Below are 20,407 nucleotides of genomic sequence, written 5' to 3'. Positions count from 1 at the left end.
ATTGAGCAATTTGAGACAAAACATATTTTAAGTGTAGCATGCTTGGGAGTAAAAAAAGTGACTTTGAATCAAGCTCTCCACTACTGGAATTTTCCTCGTGTCACTTCCGAGTCTGTTGTCAACTAATTGATATGATTAGTCAACAACTCCATTACTATTGCATCATACAACTACCGGGATAGCAGAAGGCAAATTAGATGGTCTTTGTTTGTTTAGCAATTCCTATGTTCCGATGGGAGCAGTTCTACTCTTCCTGATCATGTTGGACAGGGCTGCTGGTTCTATACTTTTAAGAATATTTGTACATTTTACAGTTAGCTTGCCATTAACTTTTCAAGGACCAATACAACAATTCTCAAACACAATTGGGTTACAATGTCATCCTCTTTTGCTTATTCTTTTAATTTTTTTCCCCTTTTCCTTTCCGACCTTTCTTTTTTCTCTCTCTCTCTCTCTCTCTCACTTTTATTTCTATTTCTATATCTAATTTGACTAGTTCACCCATTTCCTTCTCCGTTGTTTGCTCTGTTTCTTTCACTGATTAAGGAGACAGACTATTGGGCACGATGTTCACGAGATCCCAGATGCGTTATGACATCGCTGCGCCATTTATCACTTCGATGTTCCAGCAATTTGTGGTGCAAATACAGGGAGATCTGAACGGCGAGGTAAATAGTTCAATTATCAACTCGCCACCGCAGCAATTTCCTGGGCCAATGATGCAGTTTGGAAAGTGATGTCAAATGATCCCATTCTATACTCAATTATCATCTGTAAAATGTTTTTATGTATCTCAAAAAATGCTAATTTGTTCCACGGAAGTTCAGTACAAAATGTCTGAGATAAGTTAGTTTATATATTTGTCACTTTTCTACACACAGGATATAGAAGACACCTAGATAAATTAATGTGAAACAAGAATGTAACTTATAAGAGACTTTGGTATCAGCCAGAAAATGTGTGCTACCGACTAGTGGTTTAGGTAATCTGAAATATTTTTCCTTATAGCTATATATTAAGGAGCAATGTGCGGCGGCCCGGAAATCGGCACAGTTCCGGCCTACAAGACCATCAGCAGGCCAGGGCCATTCCAGGCAACAGTGTGCGGCGGCATACCACTTCAGGAAGCAGCGCGTGCTGCTGCAGTAGGGCGACGGCTGCGAAGTCAGGTCGCTGATTGCCGTGCCGGCAGGCACAGCAGGAGGGGCGAAGGAGCGGCAAGAGTTTGTAGAGGGAAGTGACCGGGGCCCAGGAGAGACTGGAGTTAAGTGACCGGGGCCCAGGAGAGACTGGAGTTTGGGGCTCAGAAGAGGCGAGGGCCCTGGGACAACATGAGCCAGTGCACACTGTGATATGTGTGCGCGCTCAGTCTGTGCAGCAGAGCTGGTCTTGGGTAATCCTTGCCACTGGACCAACACCTGGCTCTGTCAAGCCCATGTGGTGGCTGGTGTGCAATGGCCACACGCTAAAAAAATCCACGCGCAGGCATCTTCCACCCTTCAAGATGTAGTTCGGGATCTGGAATATTAGGTCCTTCATTGAAACACCTGTGAACTCATCCCTTTTTGGTGGGGAAGGAAGTTATCCTCACTTCGAGGGGTTGCCTATGATGATGATGATGATGATATTAAGAAATGCATTTCATTTCTCAATTCAAAAAGCCACTTTTTGTTTCCAAACAGTAGTCACAACCCTCGAGTTAGCGAGATGTAGCCTTGATTGACAAAATCAAGTAACATGCTTCTCTGAGCAAGCTGCAAGGACGCCAGCCTTCTACAGATCGGGGCTTGAGGACCCAAGTGCTGGTGAAAAACCAGACCCAGAAGGGGTCCAAATGGTTAAGTTTAGAAACAAGTTTTTTTGTAAAAACTTTTTTTGTGGAACCAGGAGGAGCAGGCCCTGCCACAGGCTCCCCCGTTCCCAAACACTGGACTCTCCTGAAACCCCCTCCTTTGGTCCTATCTGGCTGCTTCTTGCCACCCAACATTTCGCTCCAGTCTGCCAGCTAGCTGTCTTTTCCCACCCATTTCAAGCAGGCAACCGACTACGGTTTTGCAGATAAGGCCCGGAATTTACAAACATCCGAGACTCAGTTATTTGGAGGTCTGGGAGGGGGGGGGGGGGAGGGGAAAAGAGAGTTGACACTTGCCTTGCTCTCCCACCCAACTACATACCAATAGAAAGTATAAAAATATCTTAGCTGACTACTAAATCTGGATCAAAATATATAGTATAAGAGTATGCGTATCTTTTCCAGCTTTCACCAAGGACCCAATTGTAGATTATATGCCTTCACTATATGTGACCATGACCTTTCACCTTTGTTGGAACAGCTGCCAACTGGATAACCATCAAATCTCACTGGGCAAGATATCAGACGATTCAGCTCATTGAGTCTGCATCAGGCATCCTACTTTCTAACAACATTTTGCATCAAAAAGCAGTCGCCGAACCTCCTCCTTCATTTTTTGATTATCTTAATTTTATGTCCACTAATTATTGACTCACTGACAAGCAGAAATAGTTTTTCCCCATTTGCCTCATCAAAAGTCCTCAGAGAACTACTCTGCCTGTACCAGAATAAGATAAAGGAAGAAAGACTTGCATTTATACAACACCTTTCCCGACCACCGGATGCCGCAAAGCACTTGAATGCTAATGAAGTATTTTTGGAGATAGTCTCTGTTGTAATGTGGGAAACAGAGCGAAAACGGGGGAGAGAGAGAGAGGGAGGGAGAGAGAGAGAGAGGGAGAGAGAGAGAGGGAGAGAGTGAGAGATAGAGGGCCCAAGTTTTGGGCCGCGCCTAGAATGGCGCAGCCCCGACCTGGACGCCCGTTTTTCACGCCACAAAATGCATCTGAAAAAAACTTCCAGATTCTCCGGCTCCCTGCTGGTCCTCTGCGCGGCGCAGCAGGAGCTGTAGGGGGCGGAGCTAGGTCCCTGCGCTGAAAACAGTGCCGGGACCTCTGCACATGCGCGCTACAGTGGCCGCGCAAGTGCAGTAGCTCCAGGCGCCCAAAACTGTGTGGGAGGGGCCCGAGGTACGCAGCCCCTCGCCCTGGCCCAATGGCCTCACTGGGGCTGCGTGCATAAGGCTCCTCCCACGTCCAGCTCCTGCTTCCTACGGACCGGACTGGACTCCCGCTCCCACCACCCCCACACCGACCCGGCCTCCGCCCCGCCAACCTGTCGGTCCGGCGGGTCTGAGGTCCCTCGACCCGTTCGTCAGTCTCTCTCTTCTCTCTCTCTCTCTCTCTCTCGTCTTGTCACCCCCCCTCCCCCTCTTCCCCACCCCTCCATCCCTCGCTGTCAGAAACACAGACACTGACAGAGAGTGAGAGAGACACACAGACAGAGAGATAGAGACACTGACAGAGACACACTGGGCAGGGGGGGGGGGGGGCAATCCCAGCATGCTGCTGGAGGGCTCCCGGTGCTGCAGTCGGTAAGTAGAAAATGTTTTATTTCTTAATTTAAAAAAAAAAAATATTTATTAATTTTTTTTGATTGGTTTATTGGTTGATTTATTGATATTTTTATCATTTATTATTGATGATGGCTCTTTATTTGTAAAACTGAAGTGTTTAATGTTTGTAAACTTCCCTTTAAACCCCCCTCCCCCCATTCCCTACGCCTGATTTGTAACCTACGCCTGACTTTCTAAAGTGTAGACAAGGTTTTTTCGAGCGTACAAAAATCTTCACTTACTCCATTCTAAGTTAGTTTGGAGTAAGTTTTCACTGCAGAAACTTTGAAAACAGGCGTAAGTGGCCGGACATGCCCCCTTCTGAAAAAAAAATTCTGTTCCAAAGTGAAACTGTTCTAACTGACTAGAACTGGAGCAAACTAAATGCCGAGAATTTGAATTTCTAAGATACTCCGTTCTACACCAGTTGCTCCAAAAAAATCAGGAGCAACGGAGGCCGAAACTTGGGCCGAGAGAGGGAGAGAGGGAGAGGGAGAGGGAGAGGGAGAGAAAGACAGAGAGGGGGGGGGAAGCCCAGGGGAGAGCAGTTCAACGCAGAGCAGTTCGCATCCATCATCAGGTTCAATATCTACCCTATCATTGACATTTGGAGGATGCATTGCAGCAACTCAAAAAGGGTACTTCGACAACATCTACCTCCACTGCAACCTCTATTCCAACAACATCGTCTCCAAGTTCCCCTCAAAGTTGCACACCATCCAGCCGCAGAACTTTATCATGATTCCTTCATCCTTGCTAGGTCAATACCATGAAATTCTCTACCTAACACCACTGTGGATGCACCATCAGCACAATTACTGCAGCCATTCAAGGCGGCCAACCACAAACTTTAGGGCAACTTGCAGTAGGCAATAAATGTGGCCTCATCAGCACCACCCATGTTCTCAGAATAAAGAAAACACAAAAACTAAAACGTGTTCAGCAGGCACCGCTGGTAAAGATGTCTAGCTGGTTTTTCCAGTCAGTAGGTTAACTTTGCATCAGTTTAACTCTACTCTACTGAACACCTTTCAACCAAAGGCCACAACTCAATGACTGTCATAGATTTACTTTGAAATGATAACTACATAGGAAACAAAAAAAATAGCTGAACCTTTCAAATAAGGCTATGCATTGACTCAATGAAAAAGTCAAGCTGCAAGCCAAATTTAATGCAGCTCTTCCCCAAACCCTTTTGGTGTGCAGAACAGAGAACAGTAATAACATATGCATAGGACTATTAGGGACAGCTCTTCTAAAACATCCTTTTTCAACCATGAAGATAATTTTGAATCAGAAATTCAGGGTTCATACAGCTTTAAATTGTAATCTATTAACTGAGTAATAGGTTTAATAAATACTGGCATAATTTCAAACAAGGATCACATCACAGCCTCAAGATCCTGCTGATGTCAGCTCATTGAGAGGCCATATTTCAAATCTATTACGCTGTAAGCAAGCATCGGATCATTATAATTCTAAATCAAACTCACATGAAGCGTTGTGGGTTCAGGCAGAAAATCAACATCTTCTCCAAAGATGAAATCTGGAGGTAGGTCTGGGTAATGACAGTTGAAAATAATGTCCCCTTAAAAAAAACAAAAGCCACATATTATTCATGATTGAAGCAAAGATAATCTTTGCTAAATCATAGCACAAAGATAATTTGCACTTAACTCTGATTAATGTTTCCAGCTTGAATAAAGCAAAACATGATTTGTTAGATTGGCTAAAATTAGTAAGAATTATTTATTTCTTCCTTCCTTGTCAGTTTTCTCTTCTCTCCAAGGTGTTGACTCCTTGCTAGGGCACAATTCCACATCAACTGCCCTTGGGCAACTCGCCCATGTCACCTTTATTAATTTGTGAGCCTCGACAGTATTACAAACTAGTCAACCTTGGGGCCAAAGCCAAATTTAATGCAGTGCTCACATGTACAGCCTATAGCAGGAGTGGGAACCATGGCCAATTTTCTGCTCCCTGCCCCATGGGCACGGAACCAACTATGGCTGCCCTGCTGTCAGCTGAGATCATCATAACTCATCCCAAACTGGGGATTGAACTGTGGACCGTCCCGATTTGTATGGCTCAGCTGCTGGTGAGATAAATTTGCCAAGCCAAGAAAGTGATATGCGACCTATAGAAATTACAGTTCTTCTGAAAGATTTTTTAATATAGTTATACTAGCAGATTTCCTGTGGTAAGTCAAATGATGCAATGTTTTACAAGGACATGGTGGGTATGTCATGTATTGATTTGTTGCTAAAGTGAATCTGCCCTGCTTTAAATTGGTCTAATTGGTGTTAAGTGAAGATACAATGGAAAATTTAAGTAAGTTGCAGGCTGCCATTGCGATCCCAGGATGAAATGCCTGGATTTCTTACTAATTTCTTTAAAAATGTGGTTGCCATGGTCAGCCAAAGACTACAGATATTCTGCCACCTGTGTCAATTGTTTTTTCTGTTGTCAGGGGGAGTTTTTTCTTAATCTTGCATATCAGTGCTTTCCATCGCTATTTCTAAAACCTTTTTTGAAGTGCAAGTTAGAAATTTTCTCTCGTCATATCTAGTTGATATAACATGCACGAATATAATTTATAGATTCACTCATATTTACACACAGGTTGAGCCTCCTTTATCCAGAACCATTCCCGGCCACCGGGAAGTCCTTCCTCGCTGGCGACTCCCGCAATTGCTGGCCTGACCCCGCAATCCATCCCCCCCTTCCCCCACACACACCAATGATCTCTCTGTCGCACTCCCAGCCCAGATATCCCCTTGCTCAGTCACACACACATACACTCACACGACAATAGCTCTGGTGTAAGCCTCTGTCCTTGCCTTTCCCTACCTGATGCCTTTCTCTCCTTGCTGCCTATCACTGCTTCTGTTCTAAGCACGATGGTTCCCCCATTCCACATCCTATGGTGACTCATGCCAAAAGAAAACCTACAGTTGTGATCTCGACCGTGACTGGCAAATCAGTCTCAAGTTCTTTAAAATATTTAGCGTGTTTGCAAAGTTATCTTTCTCGATCTTAATATCTTACAGCTGTAATTTTCTATCTGCACCATTTGACTTCATATTGCCACATTTGTGTCACACTTTGTCTCCCTTTCCTTCCCCCTTCTTTCCTCCACAATTTGCTCCTTCCCCTACAACTGCTCATCTTCCTCATCCCCTGTATTTCCATTCCATTCCTCCCTACTCCTTTTTCTCTTTCTCTCTTGCACCCTCCCTTCTCCACCCGTGCTCTCTTTTCCATCTCCTTCCCATCCAAATTCCCACAACTGCAATCCCAGTGCTGTCACAGACCAGATTCACTCTACTACCATGGTTCGCTCAGCATTGTCTTCCCAGTGTCCCCTCACCCCAGGACCTCTGCACCACATTCCAAGATTCCACAGTGTTATCATACCACAACACATTTCTCCAATTACTTTCAGACTCTGATAGACCTTTTCCAGTGCTCAAACATCACTCCTGCCCCTCCCAATGGTCCTGCAACCCCATCACCAGTTCTGGCAGATCCCCCACTCGCCAATGCTCCCTACAACCCATTTCCTTCCTGCAACATTTTCCCTGCATCCTTCACCTTAAAAAGCAAGAAAGTTAACTATATAGTTAAACTACCTTTTCATAGCAATTATAGCCATGATTTACTTCCCTTTCTGTAGTATAATACTTGGGAAAGAGAACATATTTTAACATACAGGAAATCCTCAACTGCTCATACTGCAGCAAAATAAAATGTGCCAAATAAAATACAAGAACAAAATGTAAAGTTCCTTGCCAAAAACAACTCTTACTACAGTACATGCTGTGTATGCATGTACTCCAGAGCAAGTTGCAGTACAAACTACATTGCAGAAGCTATCCAAAGGGTTCACATCTCTTGCCGAGATTAAAAAAGTTACCCGTGAAATTTTGGCCACTTCCCAGTCCACTGGCAGAATCAGAGTAGCCAATGGAAAAATTCACACGGAAACGCTGTTGTATACCAACAACTTTATCATATAAAATCAATTCTTCACTGCAACTGGCTTACAATTAAATCATGTGCAGTAACAAAAATGTATTTGCAACAGAAACAATTCTCAGCAGTCATATAGGACTAAATGCATCACGTCATTTCAAACACCCTTGAAATTAAAGGAAAAGAAGAATTATTGAATGCTGTGAAATGGTCACGTGACTTTCAATTAGAAACTAAGAACTGACCATATTGCAAACAAATTGAAATGGACTTTTGAGCTCCCAAAGATAAATATCACGTGAATACTGCTTGTGTATTACCGATGTCTATCCTGATGGTTTGATACAGTTCACAATTAAGTTACTTGTCAGAAAAAAAAAGGGCAACAACTGTACAAAATGGAAGTTTTTAAAAACACCAAAGAGATAGTTTTCATTCAGAACTGTGAATGCAACAATTTTCAGAACACACTATAGGCTGGATTTTCGGCTGATTGTCGCCCCATTTAGCGCCTGGGCGGGGCACAAAAAAGATTTTTTTTGCCGTGAAACAAGGCGCACAAGATTTTGCGCTCGGGCAGAATTTTTGCCAACGGTTTTGCAGCAGCGCTAAAACTTAGCACCCACCGGCTGTTTTAACCGTTAGAATGACGTAAATCATCGTGCATCGCTGCGCTAGCGCCCCGGGCAGAACTTTTGAGCATATTGCCCGATTTAGCGTCTGCTGGGAGCCCGCCAGCAAAAAGCAGTCAGACCCAGGGCACACCAGGTGCTAATGGCACCATCTTGAAAACGGAGGAGAAAGTCGGAGTTCTGAGTGATTAAAAGCATTGGGAGAAGAACGCTGCGTTACTGCATACTTTAAATTGTGGTTTATTTGAGTTTATAGTTTGTTTTAAAAGACATTTTAAAAGATATGAGCCATTCTATGTCAGCCATTAATCCAGGCTGCTATATTTATAGAGTCGAGCTGGAAGACTTATTGATGATCATTTTCAACATAATCGAAGAGGTCGCAGACGTATGAGGAGGAGGCCTTACCCCCCCACGAGTTTATAGGGAACATCGCTCATACCTGCAGTTCTCTGAGGCATAGTGCATTAGAAGGCTGCGCTTCCGAAAAGAAGTGCTGACAGAGATATGCCAACTCATACAGGCAGATGTACAGCCTACCAGCAGCAACAGGACTGCACTGTCCGTCGAGGTGAAAGGGCGTGTGGCACTTGCCTTCTATGCCTCCAGCTCCTTTCAGGCATCAACGGGGACATCATCATAGGCAGTCCCTTGCTTTCATTCTAAAACGGTGCTTTTAGGTGACTGACCAGTCCAATACAGGAATTACAGTCTCTGTCACAGGTGGGACAGACAGTTATTGAAGGAAAGGGTAGGTGGGGAGTCTGGTTTTCCGGAGCCTGTGCTTGCTTTCTGCATGCTCTCGGTGACGAGACTTGAGATGCTCAGCGCCCTCCCAGATGCTCTTCCTCCACTTAGGGTGGTCTTTGGCCAGGGACTCCCAACTGTCGGTGGGGATGTTGCATTTTATCAAGGACGCTTTGAGGGTGTCCTTGAAATGTTTCTTCTGACCACCTGGGGCTCGCTTGCCGCGTAGGAGTTCTGAGTAGAGTGCTTGCTTTGGGAGTCTTGTGTCAGGTATGCAAACAATGTGGCTCGTCCAAAGGAGTTGGTCGACATGTGCTCCATCTCACAGCACGCTACACATTGCTGCATTCGCCAGGTGACTACTGCACTGTACGCATGCAAGATGGACTTCATAAACTTCCCAATGACCAAGAAGAACCAAAATGAGAGGGCTGTCGGTTTTGGATGATTTGCTGGCTTCCCCAAGGTTCAGGGTGCCCTTGACCGTACGCACATCGTCCTGCAAGCACCTTTAGGATTCCTGAAACCAAAAGGGATTCCACTCCATGAACGTACAGATAGCGTGCGACCATACTCAGCGCATCATGGCAGTCAATGCCCAATATCCAGGGTGCATCCATGATGCTTTCATCTGCGTGATAGCAGTATCTCATTCATGTTCCAGCGTCAAACACAAGGCCAGAGCTGGATGCTCGGGGACAAAGGTTATGGCCTCGCCACCTGGCTCATGACCCTTCTCCAGAACCCTCAGACAGAAGTCAAGCATCGCTATAATGAGAGCCATGCAACCACACGCAACATCCGTCGAACAGACAATTGGAGTGCTCAAGCAGCGCTTCCGATGCCTGGACCACTCAAGAGGCCGCCTGCAATACTCCCCTCAGCTGGTCCCAGAGTTCATTGTGGTGTGCTCCATGCTACACAACTTAGCCATCATGAGGGGACAGAATTTGCCAATGGAGATTGCAGGATTATTTTAGGAGAGAGGGGGGAGGGGGCGGGGAAGGGGAAAAGAGGAAGAGGAGCCTGGCGAGGAACCCATGCCACCACCCCCACCAGAACCACAGGGGAGGCATCATGGAAATTGCATTATACGTCAGCAGCTCATAATTGAATGCTTTACTTGAAGAAAGAACGGCACGTTTGACCGTTGCCTGGCCACGCTATCTCACCACGTTGACTATTGCCCCTCTTATTCTGCAAATGAGACACTGCACAGGAATGGTTAAGATGAACAAAAGAATTTATGAAACATCGTAAACTTTTATAACTTTGTGAACTTACTTTATTAAAATAACAAATTATCTGCATCCAGCAGTGTGGTTATTCAACATTATAAACAGAATGTAGAACATAATGCAGCAACCCCTGCCCCACTATCTTTCACTACCGCTTTTCCTCCCCTTATCCTTATCCCCCTCCCTTGCCTGCTGCTCCTAACCCAAGTGGCATCAAGATGGCGTGCAGCAATATTGTCACAGCGCTGGTGTGTGTGTGTGTGTGTGTGTGTGTGTGTGTGGGCCGGGGGGGGGGGGGGAAAGAGAGAGGGGCAGAAGGAAGAGACACATTGGAGATGCCGCCTGGGGACACATTGTACCAGCCCGGCTTCTGACTGGCAAGCCTCTGCATCAGCGTCGACAGTCACAGGTGGTGTGGGTCTGGATGGGACAGTAGGGAACGCAGAGAATATGGTGGAAGGGTTTATGGACTCCATCACCTGCCCATGTTGAGGCAGAGCTTGTGCCTGTGATGCACCATATTCGGCAAGGTTTCGCGCCACATTCTCCAGGACTCCAGCGTCACTGATGTAGGCCACCAGCCTCATGTGGGTCTTGCAGGTTTCACGGCTCACACCGATAATGTGTGACCCTACCTCTGTAATGATCGCAGTGAGATTCTCGATGGTTGCGGGACTCGTACCCAAGACATCAAGGAGCTAATGGGGAGGTGGATGCTCTCCCTGAACAGTCCCACCATGTCCAGTTCCACGTCTGCAGACCGACTTCGCCGACTCGCCCTCTGGAGTGATGGCATATGGGATTGGACCCCAGGACTGCGTTGCTGCACGCCACTAGTCCCAGGAGCCTCAGAGTTGCCAAACCCCGAGAAAGTTAGATCATCCTCCTCAAACGAGGTGAGTGGCGGTGGTAAAAGAGGGGTAGATTGCATCTGCCCCGGACTCGGCTGATCTCGGAACTCGTCCTCTTCCTCCTCCTCCTCCTCCACCACACGATGGCCTGACGTGGAGGGTTGATTTGAGGGATGTTGCGGCTGTGTCTAGTCCCTTGAGGAATGCTGCACCTGTGACTGGTCATCTGGAAGTAGAAAGCAACAGGTGAGTGGTTGGCAGCAGGGGAGGGTGCAGGGTGACATGAGGAAGGTCACATAGCACAGGCTCATTTGAAGGACTGCCACGACTCCATTATATCTAGTCCATAGTCACTGCATGGCATTGCCCCAACCTAGCCCAGGGAGTGTGCAGAACTTAACCTCAGTTTCCAAGCAGGGGTCAGCGCCCCCAGTGGCAGTTGCCCAACCCGAGACGCCGATGAGGCCTGCCACTCGAGGTCGGTATGTGGCAGGGTCTGAGGCAGACCGCCGCCTGTCCTTACCTGCTCGCGCCGATTGTGAGACTTCTTTGCCTGCAATGATGAAAATGAGAATGGTTACCAGAGAGTCCAAAACACTTGTACCATACTGTCTGAATGCAATGCAGTCCTCTGTTTAATGGCCTTGGAAGTTGCACGTGGTTCATCAGGAGGACATCGAAGTGCAGAGTCAGAAAGCAATCTTAATATGTAAAGATCATTCATGGCCAACAGAGTGCCAAATTAAGCCCAACCATGTGTCATGCATTTTAGGAGGCAACCCAGAGTGCTGAGAGACAGCTACAGCATGAGAACACCCACAAACTGCTGACAGACACCAAAAGCATGAGAACAAATAGTGTCAGATTTATAACTGCAGTAATGAAGGAGTGCATGAATAAAAATTGTACTCACTAACGACCCTCGAAAGAACATTGAACTTCTTTCGGCACTGTTTCCCACTCCTAACCACTGCGTCTGAGGCAGAGACCTCCTCAGCGATTTCCCTCCATATGCAATTAAAAATGGATGGCAGGAGTCTAGATTTTCTCTCCCAATGTAACTCCTGCCTTGTTCTCTCCACAGTCTCCACTAGAGCTTTGTTAGCCTCTTGGCTGAATCGCCTGGCACACTGTCTACAATCCTCCTCCATCTCCATGATCAGAATCCAATTTTTAAATGGCCGATTCAGCCCCGGGTGTACTGCGCACGCGTGCGACCGCGCCCTGCATTTACATTTGCGATCGGACAGCAGACCAGAAACGCAGGAAGAAAAAAAAAAAGAAAATAATTTGCGCATGTGCAGAACGGCCAATTTTTTTTAGCGCCGGAACTTTCAGCTCCGGAGCACAAATTCTGTGGTGCAACACCAGAGTTAGCACTAATGCTCCTTGTGAACTTTTATTTGGCGAAAGTTGCACGCTCTGACGCTAACGCGAACCCGGCACTAAATTTGCGATTTTGCCACGATTTGCACCCGAAATTGCAAAAAGCCAAAAATCCAGCCCTATATACAGCAAGTTGCATTTAAGTGGTGCTTTTAATATAGAAAAGTGCTCCATGGTACTTCAGAGGCATATTCAAAAATATGGACACCAAGCCAAAGGAGATATTAGGAAGGACGATCAAAAGCTTGGTTTTAAGGAGGGTCTTAAAAGGTGGAGAGTCGGAAGAGTTTAAGAAAGGAATTCCAGACCCTGGGGCCTAGATGACCGAAGGCACAGAAGGAGGAGTAAGCACAGGAGGCCAGAGTCAGAGGAATGGAGAATTCAGAGACGTGGGTTGTAGGAGTGGAGGTTATAAATAGAGAGAAGCAAAGCAATGAAGGGATTTAAATATGAGGATGAAAATTTTAAATTGGAGGTTTTGGGGGACCAGGAGTCAATATAGTCTGGAAGTAACAATGGCATCGATGAGGATTTCAGCAGCAGAGGGGCTGAGGTCAGGGGCATATTTATGTTAGAGGTGCAAGCAGCCAGTCTTTGTGACAGAGAGAATAGGGGCTTGTATTCTCAACTCGGGATCGAATAGGACATAGATTGCAAACACTCTGGTACAGCTGGGGACAATGGCTGAGCGGACGGCGTGGGTGGTGATATTTTCGGTCTTCCTAATGTTTAACTGGAAAAAATTGTGGCTCATCCAAGATTGAATGTCGGAAAAGCATGCTGATAAACAAAGTCAGTGGAGGACTTGGAGTGATGAGAGAGGTAGAGCTTGGTGTCATTCGCATATATGTGGAAGCTGACCCTATATCTGTAAATGATAGTGCCAAGGGGTAGTGGCAGGATGTAGACAAGGAAGAGGATGGGGCCAATGAAAGATCCATTGGGGACTCGAAATAATGGCATGGGGCAAAAAGAGGAGCCATTCCTGGAGATGCTCTAGCTACCATCAGATAGATTGGAGTGAAACAGTGAGGGCAATCCCATTGAGCTAGACAACAAAGAAGTGTTGGAGGAGGATGGTGTGCAGAGGGTCATACAGTCATAATTGCAGATGGTGCCATTTGTGACTTTGGTTAGTCTTTTCAGTGCTGTGGTAGGGGTGTAAAGCTCATTGGAGAGATTCAAACATGGGGTTGTAGGAATGACAGGCACACATATAATTGTAAAATGTTATGTAGTGTGTTTACATTCTGCTACAATTTTATGACTGTTCTGCTCACAAGATATTAACCATTTCATACAATTTTGTCAGAATTTCTGAAAACCTTTTTATTAATTAAAGAAAAAACACATTGGAGACTGTAATATATATTTAAGTGTCAGACCAGATAGAATGCAGCCTACTGCATAATCAAAATGTTACTTGGTAGGGTACACCCATTAAATATTGTATACAATAAAGTACATGCTTTGCACATTTCAAAATTGAAGAGCGCCACACCTGGAATGGACCACACCTTTGGGAAGAGCATTGTATCCTCATATGAATTGTTATTTAACAATATGTTCTACCCCCCAAAGTAACAGTGTAGTTAATTTAAAAAAAAAGTCTGTATTGCAATTTACTCTGTTTAGACCCGATCTAAAGCAATAACCACATAATGAAAACACATGCACATGACTCACGTTACAAGTGCCAAAACACATGAATGAAAAGCACCAAATCAGTATGATTGTCACCAAAGTTTTAAAACTTGCTTGGATTATAAATTTCTGCAAATTTGAAAATATTGAATAGTACATATGCACTTCAAGTTGCTTTGCAAAAGATATCTTACACATGTTTTCTATAAATTAACTTTGAAATCTACTTGCATCGCTATTTCATACACAATATCCCAATGCATAGCAGCCTTGTATAATTTTTTTTTAAAAAACAGGCCACAATCCCTTGGCTCCAGCAAAATCACAGAACTGGAGGACTGTAGCTATAGGCCCAAAGATACAAAGAACTAAAATGCACAGGAGAGTGAAAGGCGGATCACGTGCCCTCTATACTACATTACGAGTATCACTATCCTGTTAATCCACTGTTTACTGAGATGTCAATGTGAGGCAAAATTAAAGAGGTAATTGAACCACTGAATCAGTCAATTAAATGAATGCAAATAACAACATACACACACGACAACAGCTGCTCTTTTCCTGAAAGAAGCATCAACAATGTTTAATGTCCACTAACCTCAGCTTCTATTCCTGTATGATTTTCTTTATTGAATACATTCCACAACTGCATCAGAATATCAACCGGAGTCAAATTTTACTTCAACTATTTACTCTCCTAACTATCATACTGGAGGTGAAAATCCTCTTAACATAAAACATAAGAATAACAACCTACTTATTCTTAGTAGAGCGACGTGATCAGGGCCCAGGAGAGCCGAGGGTCCGGGGACAGCACAGGCCAGCCCACACTGCGATGTGTGCATATTGGTTTCTAGTTGTCTTGGTTAACCCTTGCCACTGGACTAAGACCGAGCTCTGTCAAGCCCATTTGCAACGGTCACCACGTGTTAAAAAAATCCATGCACAGGACTCTTCCACCCTTCAACATGTAGTTCGAGACCTGGAATATTAGGTCCTTCACTGAAACACCTGCAAACTCATCCTTTTTTGGCGTGGAAGCAAGTCATCCTCGATACGAGGGACTGCCTAAGAAAAGAGAGTACCTGTATTCTTATAAATAGCACATTTGAAAACAGTGTTCCCATGATTTCACTGATCGCCAAAAAAGAGGTATTCTGTTTTTTTTATGATGAAAATAAATTCATCCTTTGTGTCAGAAGAAAATTGTGACAATAAATGCTGTGGCTCAACAGCTATGCTCAATCTTTAAACTTTACTTTTTTTGCATTTTATCAATTTTTTTTTTTAAACCTCTCTTTAAATTGAAAATATTTCATCACTCTCTTTGGATCTTCCTTGCTGGCTAATATCAGTCCACAGTTGAGAAGATGAATTGTTGATCTATTCTTTGCCAATCGTGCTTTGTTATCAGTTATGCAGTTGCAGGATAAGGCCCAAAACCATTTGCTCTCAAACTGTTCCCATTTGTCTGGGAAACTCGTCTTGATAAAGAAATATCTGGTGAGCTCCTAAGAATGTGATAAGAAAGTCCTCGATTCAGTTTGGCACTTCACAGTACTACTGAAAACAATAACTCGCTGTGAAGAATCACGGATGCCAACAAGCATCCATTTCTTACTGTTTTATTGTGCAAGTGAAGGAGAGGTGTGTCACAACTGCCTCTGCCCATCATTAAAAAAAAAAGTAGAATTGGCTTGTAGCTCAGACCATCACATTGTCAAAAAAAAGGTGGATGGCAGCAAGTATCTTCAATGGACAACATTCTTGTACATCCCTGAGCAGCACTATCAGATTGCCTGAGTGTAAGCATTTTTCCTGTCCACAAGTTTGGGATTAAGGAGAGGAAGAGAGGAAAGGAAAAGAAAGAGTCTTTCATTAAATACAAACACTATGCAACATTTGTTATTTTATGGACACCAGGCAAAAAAGTAAAAACATAATTGCTCGTTAAAAAGTCCATGAATAGAAATAGTTAATGCCAGCTCACTATGCTCAAGTGAGCTTATGTTATAAATCTAACTTCAGCTGTCCTATCTGCAAGTTCATTGTCCAGCTACCAACCCAGCTTCAGCTATGCTCAAAACTTACAATTACCACCATATTAATATATTTCTTGAGCCACCAACATTTATTGTAAAATATATTGGTTGACACATTAGATTATCACAGTTTCTGTTCAGGGCGGAAACAAACAAGAATATTCATGCTCAAAAAAGAAAATTTATGGCTTAGATAGATTTTAATCTATCATGACTTCAAAAACAGACAATGTAGCTTTAAGATATGAAGGTAGGAGAAACTTATTCACACTAAGAGTTGTGAGGCTGTGGAATTGACTTCCAGGGTTAGTGGTTGTTGCAGAAACTATATTAACACAAGAATAGACTGAATAGGTGAATGAAGGTAAAGGGTTTGAAGACAAAAAGGAACAGGGTGAGTAAATGCGATTTGGACTATTTGCTCGTATGAAGGATAAATGTCAAAATTGTCTGGTTGGCCTGTTTTACACAGTAACTTATGTATTTCTGTGACTACTACAATACTGCCAATTGTTCTGATTTTGATGCACTGAACTAGTTACTGTAACAGGAAATTGGAAGCACTGTTTATATTCAATATAAAATTATTTCCCCCCCCCTGTCTCAAAGTTATCTTTAGGAAGAATGTCAAGGGCTTGGAGGGGGTACAGGGGAAATTTACCAGGATAATACCAGGAATGAGGGACATCAGTAATGTCAATAGATTGGAGAAGCTGAGTTTGTTCTCCTTAGAGCAGAGAAGGTCAAGGATAATCAGAATAGAGGCATTCAAAATTGTGACGGATTTTAAAAAACAGTAGGGAGAAACGATTTCCTCTGGCAAGTGGGTCAGTAACCAGAGGTCATAGATTTAAAATAATTGCCGAAAGAACTAGGAGAAATGAGGAGATTTTTTTTTCCTCCACAGGGGGTTAAGATCTGGATTGCACTACCTGAAAGAGTGGTGCAAGCAGATTCCATAGGAACTTTCAAAAATGAATTGGACATGAACTTGTCGAGGACTCTGGGGAAAAAGTCTGGGTATGGGACTAAATTGAACAGCTTTCAAAGAGTCAGCATAGCATAATGGACCAAATAGGCTCCTGTGCTGTGATTCTATCTATGCTACTGCTGGCAAAACCTTTACCCATATTTGACTCAACTTCTTCAATATACTTATTGATAGCTCTCCCAAGCTCTAACTTTCATAAACTTGTCCAGACTCCACTACCCACATTCTGTTCCACACCAAGTTCCACTTGCCCTGTCCTTGCCAACTTCCATTAACCCCTATCCTTGAATAAATCAAATTCAAAATTGTCATCTCATCTATAATTCCCTTCGTTATCATGGCATCCTACCTCTACAACCTCTTCCAGCTTTATATTCCATTCTTCAGTTCTCCAACTCGTGCCTCCTGTACATCCTCTATTTACTCCACTTCACCATCATTGGCAGCGCGCCTTCAGCCACCACGAGCTAACTCTCTGGCACTCACTCGATTAAAACCTCTGCTTTGCCACCTCTCTTTAAAAGCCTCTTACAACACATGTTCAATCATACTTTCAATTACTTTTCCCAACTCTTCCATTGCTGCTCAATATCTATTTTTTCCTATGTGAATCAGCTTGGGACTTTTAAAAAAAATTTTTACACATGAATACAAATTGCACCCAGAAGAGAATGAGGAAAATAAAATGAAGAACAATGTCTTTAAGGCCTTTCTCACAAATTTCCTAGTGGTTAGTTATAGAACATTATTGGCACCAGAACAGTTCATCTGTCTTCCTGCCTTCTTGTCAAGGAAGCATGCAGAGAATAGACAGCATTTTAAAAAATAAATTTAAAAATAAGTCAAACAAAAACAATGAAAAGAAAACCAATAATAGCACAATACCTAGTCTCTGTCATTACAGCCCATCAACTATATTTTGAACTTAGAAAGGGAAAAAAAAGTCCTACTGGTTTCTCCCAACAACCAGATTAAGAAGACAACAAGGATCACAGATTTCTCCATGACTGCAGACTGCAACAGCAAAACTTACTTGTGTCCTATGTTTTGTCACCAGTCAAACACAGGTTTCAGCTGGGCAGGTAACTTCCAGAGAAATCCACGAGAAACCATGTGGAAAAGTGATAATTGCCATCGGTGACCATGTGATTAGTCAGTAAGCATTACTGGCAATTGGCTTTGATTTGTAATGATAACATGGATTCAAATGATTAAAATCAAATACTGGCTGCAATTTTGAAGACTTAGTTCTTCAAAAGAAATGTCAATCTATGTGCCACAATTCTATGCAAAGTTACACATCATAAGCCAGCCGTTTTGATGCTACCAGAACACATTGACGGAAGGAAAAACAATTTCCCTTCCCCTGGTGGTACAAGAAAAGCATGATGTTGCCAGATACATTTCATTCAGTATCACATGGGTCAGAACACTTAGTAAAAGAACGTGTTTGCATATACACTTCGGATAGTTAGCGCTTAAAATAGAAATTGTAAATGTTGAACAATTCAATGAATGGTAATAATTAAACAAAGTTTCCATGTTCTCCAAAGCTTTATATCTAGATTATTTTCTTTCAATCGTGCCACAATTAGATAAACTTCATTAAATCATTTCTGAATATAAAATACTTCTCACATTTTAGCGTCTCTCCAGCATACGGAATGTGCAGCTTAAACCGGTCACAACAGGGTCCAGGTGTTAGTGATGTGCACCTGAAAAGGAAGAAACAAAGACCAATTTCAACAACAAAATAAGGAAAACAATGGCTGGCAACAATGGCTGGTATGAACCAAAACAGCCATCTGGAAAATTGCTGGAATTGCAATAGCAAAACAGGAATTTCTCTAGACAAAACCCAAATATTTTATTCAGTTAGTATTAGAACACAAAATGGAAAACTGTAAACTTTCAATACCATGTAAAATAACACTGGGATAGAATAATGTTTCTTTGATTTTGTCATTCATTTCTTCCACATGCAAAAACAGATGCAATTACATGTCTTAGGAATATCTCATAGCATTTCACATACAATGAATCATTTTGAAAAACGTTGACTTTTCTTATATAGGTAAACACAGCATCCATTTTGCACAAAGCAAGATGCCACAAATAACAGATTAATAACCACTTAATTTCCTTTTGAGGCATTGGTTGAGGGAGGAATATTGGCCAGGATATTTGGTGAACTCCCCGCTCTTCACAAAATCATTGACCAAAATAGACGGTTAAAATCCCATCTTAAAGACTGCACCTTCAACAATGCAATACTTCTTCAGAATGTCAAACTTAAGTCAATGCTCAAGCTAAGTTCTAGAGCGGTGCTTGGAGCTGCAACCCTCTGACTCAGAAATGACAGTGCCACCAACTAAGCCAAGCCAACACAGTGAAATTGGACATTTTCTTACTCAGCTGAAACATAGGGGCCAATCCCATCATCTTCTTCCCTCCCCCCCCCAATCCCATCATCTTGTGCCCTCCCCCCCCACAATCCCATCATCATCTTCTTCCCTCCCCCCCACAATCCCATCATCATCTTCTTCCCTCCCCCCCCCAATCCCATCATCTTCTCCCCTCCCCCCCCTACCCCATTATCTTCTCCCCTCCACCCCCCCCACCCCATCATCTTCTTTCCTCCTCCCCCCCCCCCTCCCCAACCCCATTATCTTCTTCCCTCCCCCCCAACCCCATCATCTTCTTCCCCTCCCTCCCCCAACCCCATCATCTTCTTCCCTCCCCCCCAACCCCATCATCTTCTTCCCTCCCCCCCCAACCCCATCATCTTCTTCCCTCCCCCCCCAACCCCATCATCTTCTTCCCTCCCCCCCCAACCCCATCATCTTCTTCCCTCTTCCCCCCCCCCCAACCCTATCATCTTCTTCCCTCTTCCCCCCCCCCAACCCCATCATCTTCTTCCCTCTTCCCCCCCCCCCAACCCCATCATCTTCTTCCCTCTACCCCCCCCACCCAACCCCATCATCTTCTTCCCTCTACCCCCCCCACCCAACCCCATCATCTTCTTCCCTCTACCCCCCCCACCCAACCCCATCATCTTCTTCCCTCTACCCCCCCCACCCCATCATCTTCTTCCCTCTACTCCCCCCCCCCGCAACCCCATCATCTTCTCCTCCTCCTCCCCCCCCCCCGCAACCCCATCATCTTCTCCTCCTCCTCCCCCCCCCCCCGCAACCCCATCATCTTCTCCTCCTCCTCCCCCCCCCCCGCAACCCCATCATCTTCTCCTCCTCCTCCCCCCCCCCCGCAACCCCATCATCTTCTCCTCCTCCCCCCCCCCCCCCACCCCATCATCATCTTCTCCTCCAATCAATATCATCATCACCACCACCACCACGGTACTGCAGTAGGTGAGTAGAAATAATTGATTATTTATTGAGTGATTTTTAATTTTTTTAAATTTATTTAGATTGATT

The 20,407-nt window shown here is 44.2% G+C and overlaps 1 protein-coding gene across 4 annotated transcripts in view; it reads right to left on the bottom strand.

Annotated features, from left to right (window-relative positions):
- The window catches only part of babam2 (BRISC and BRCA1 A complex member 2), a 278,819-nt gene that overhangs the window by 249,374 nt on the left and 9,038 nt on the right, over positions 1-20,407 (bottom strand). For all 4 annotated transcript variants that reach the window (XM_070885724.1, XM_070885727.1, XM_070885725.1 and 1 more), the window contains exons 3-4: positions 18,612-18,688; positions 4,961-5,055 (exon numbers count right to left, since the gene is read on the bottom strand). In XM_070885724.1, coding sequence (XP_070741825.1) covers positions 4,961-5,055; positions 18,612-18,688 — 172 coding nt within the window. The remainder of the gene's footprint in view (positions 1-4,960; positions 5,056-18,611; positions 18,689-20,407) is intronic.

This window comes from Pristiophorus japonicus, chromosome 7 (assembly GCF_044704955.1).
Source record: "Pristiophorus japonicus isolate sPriJap1 chromosome 7, sPriJap1.hap1, whole genome shotgun sequence".
NCBI classification, from domain to species: domain Eukaryota; kingdom Metazoa; phylum Chordata; class Chondrichthyes; family Pristiophoridae; genus Pristiophorus; species Pristiophorus japonicus.
Note: the sequence above shows the minus strand (reverse complement) of the source record. Positions and strands in the feature narration are given on the sequence as shown.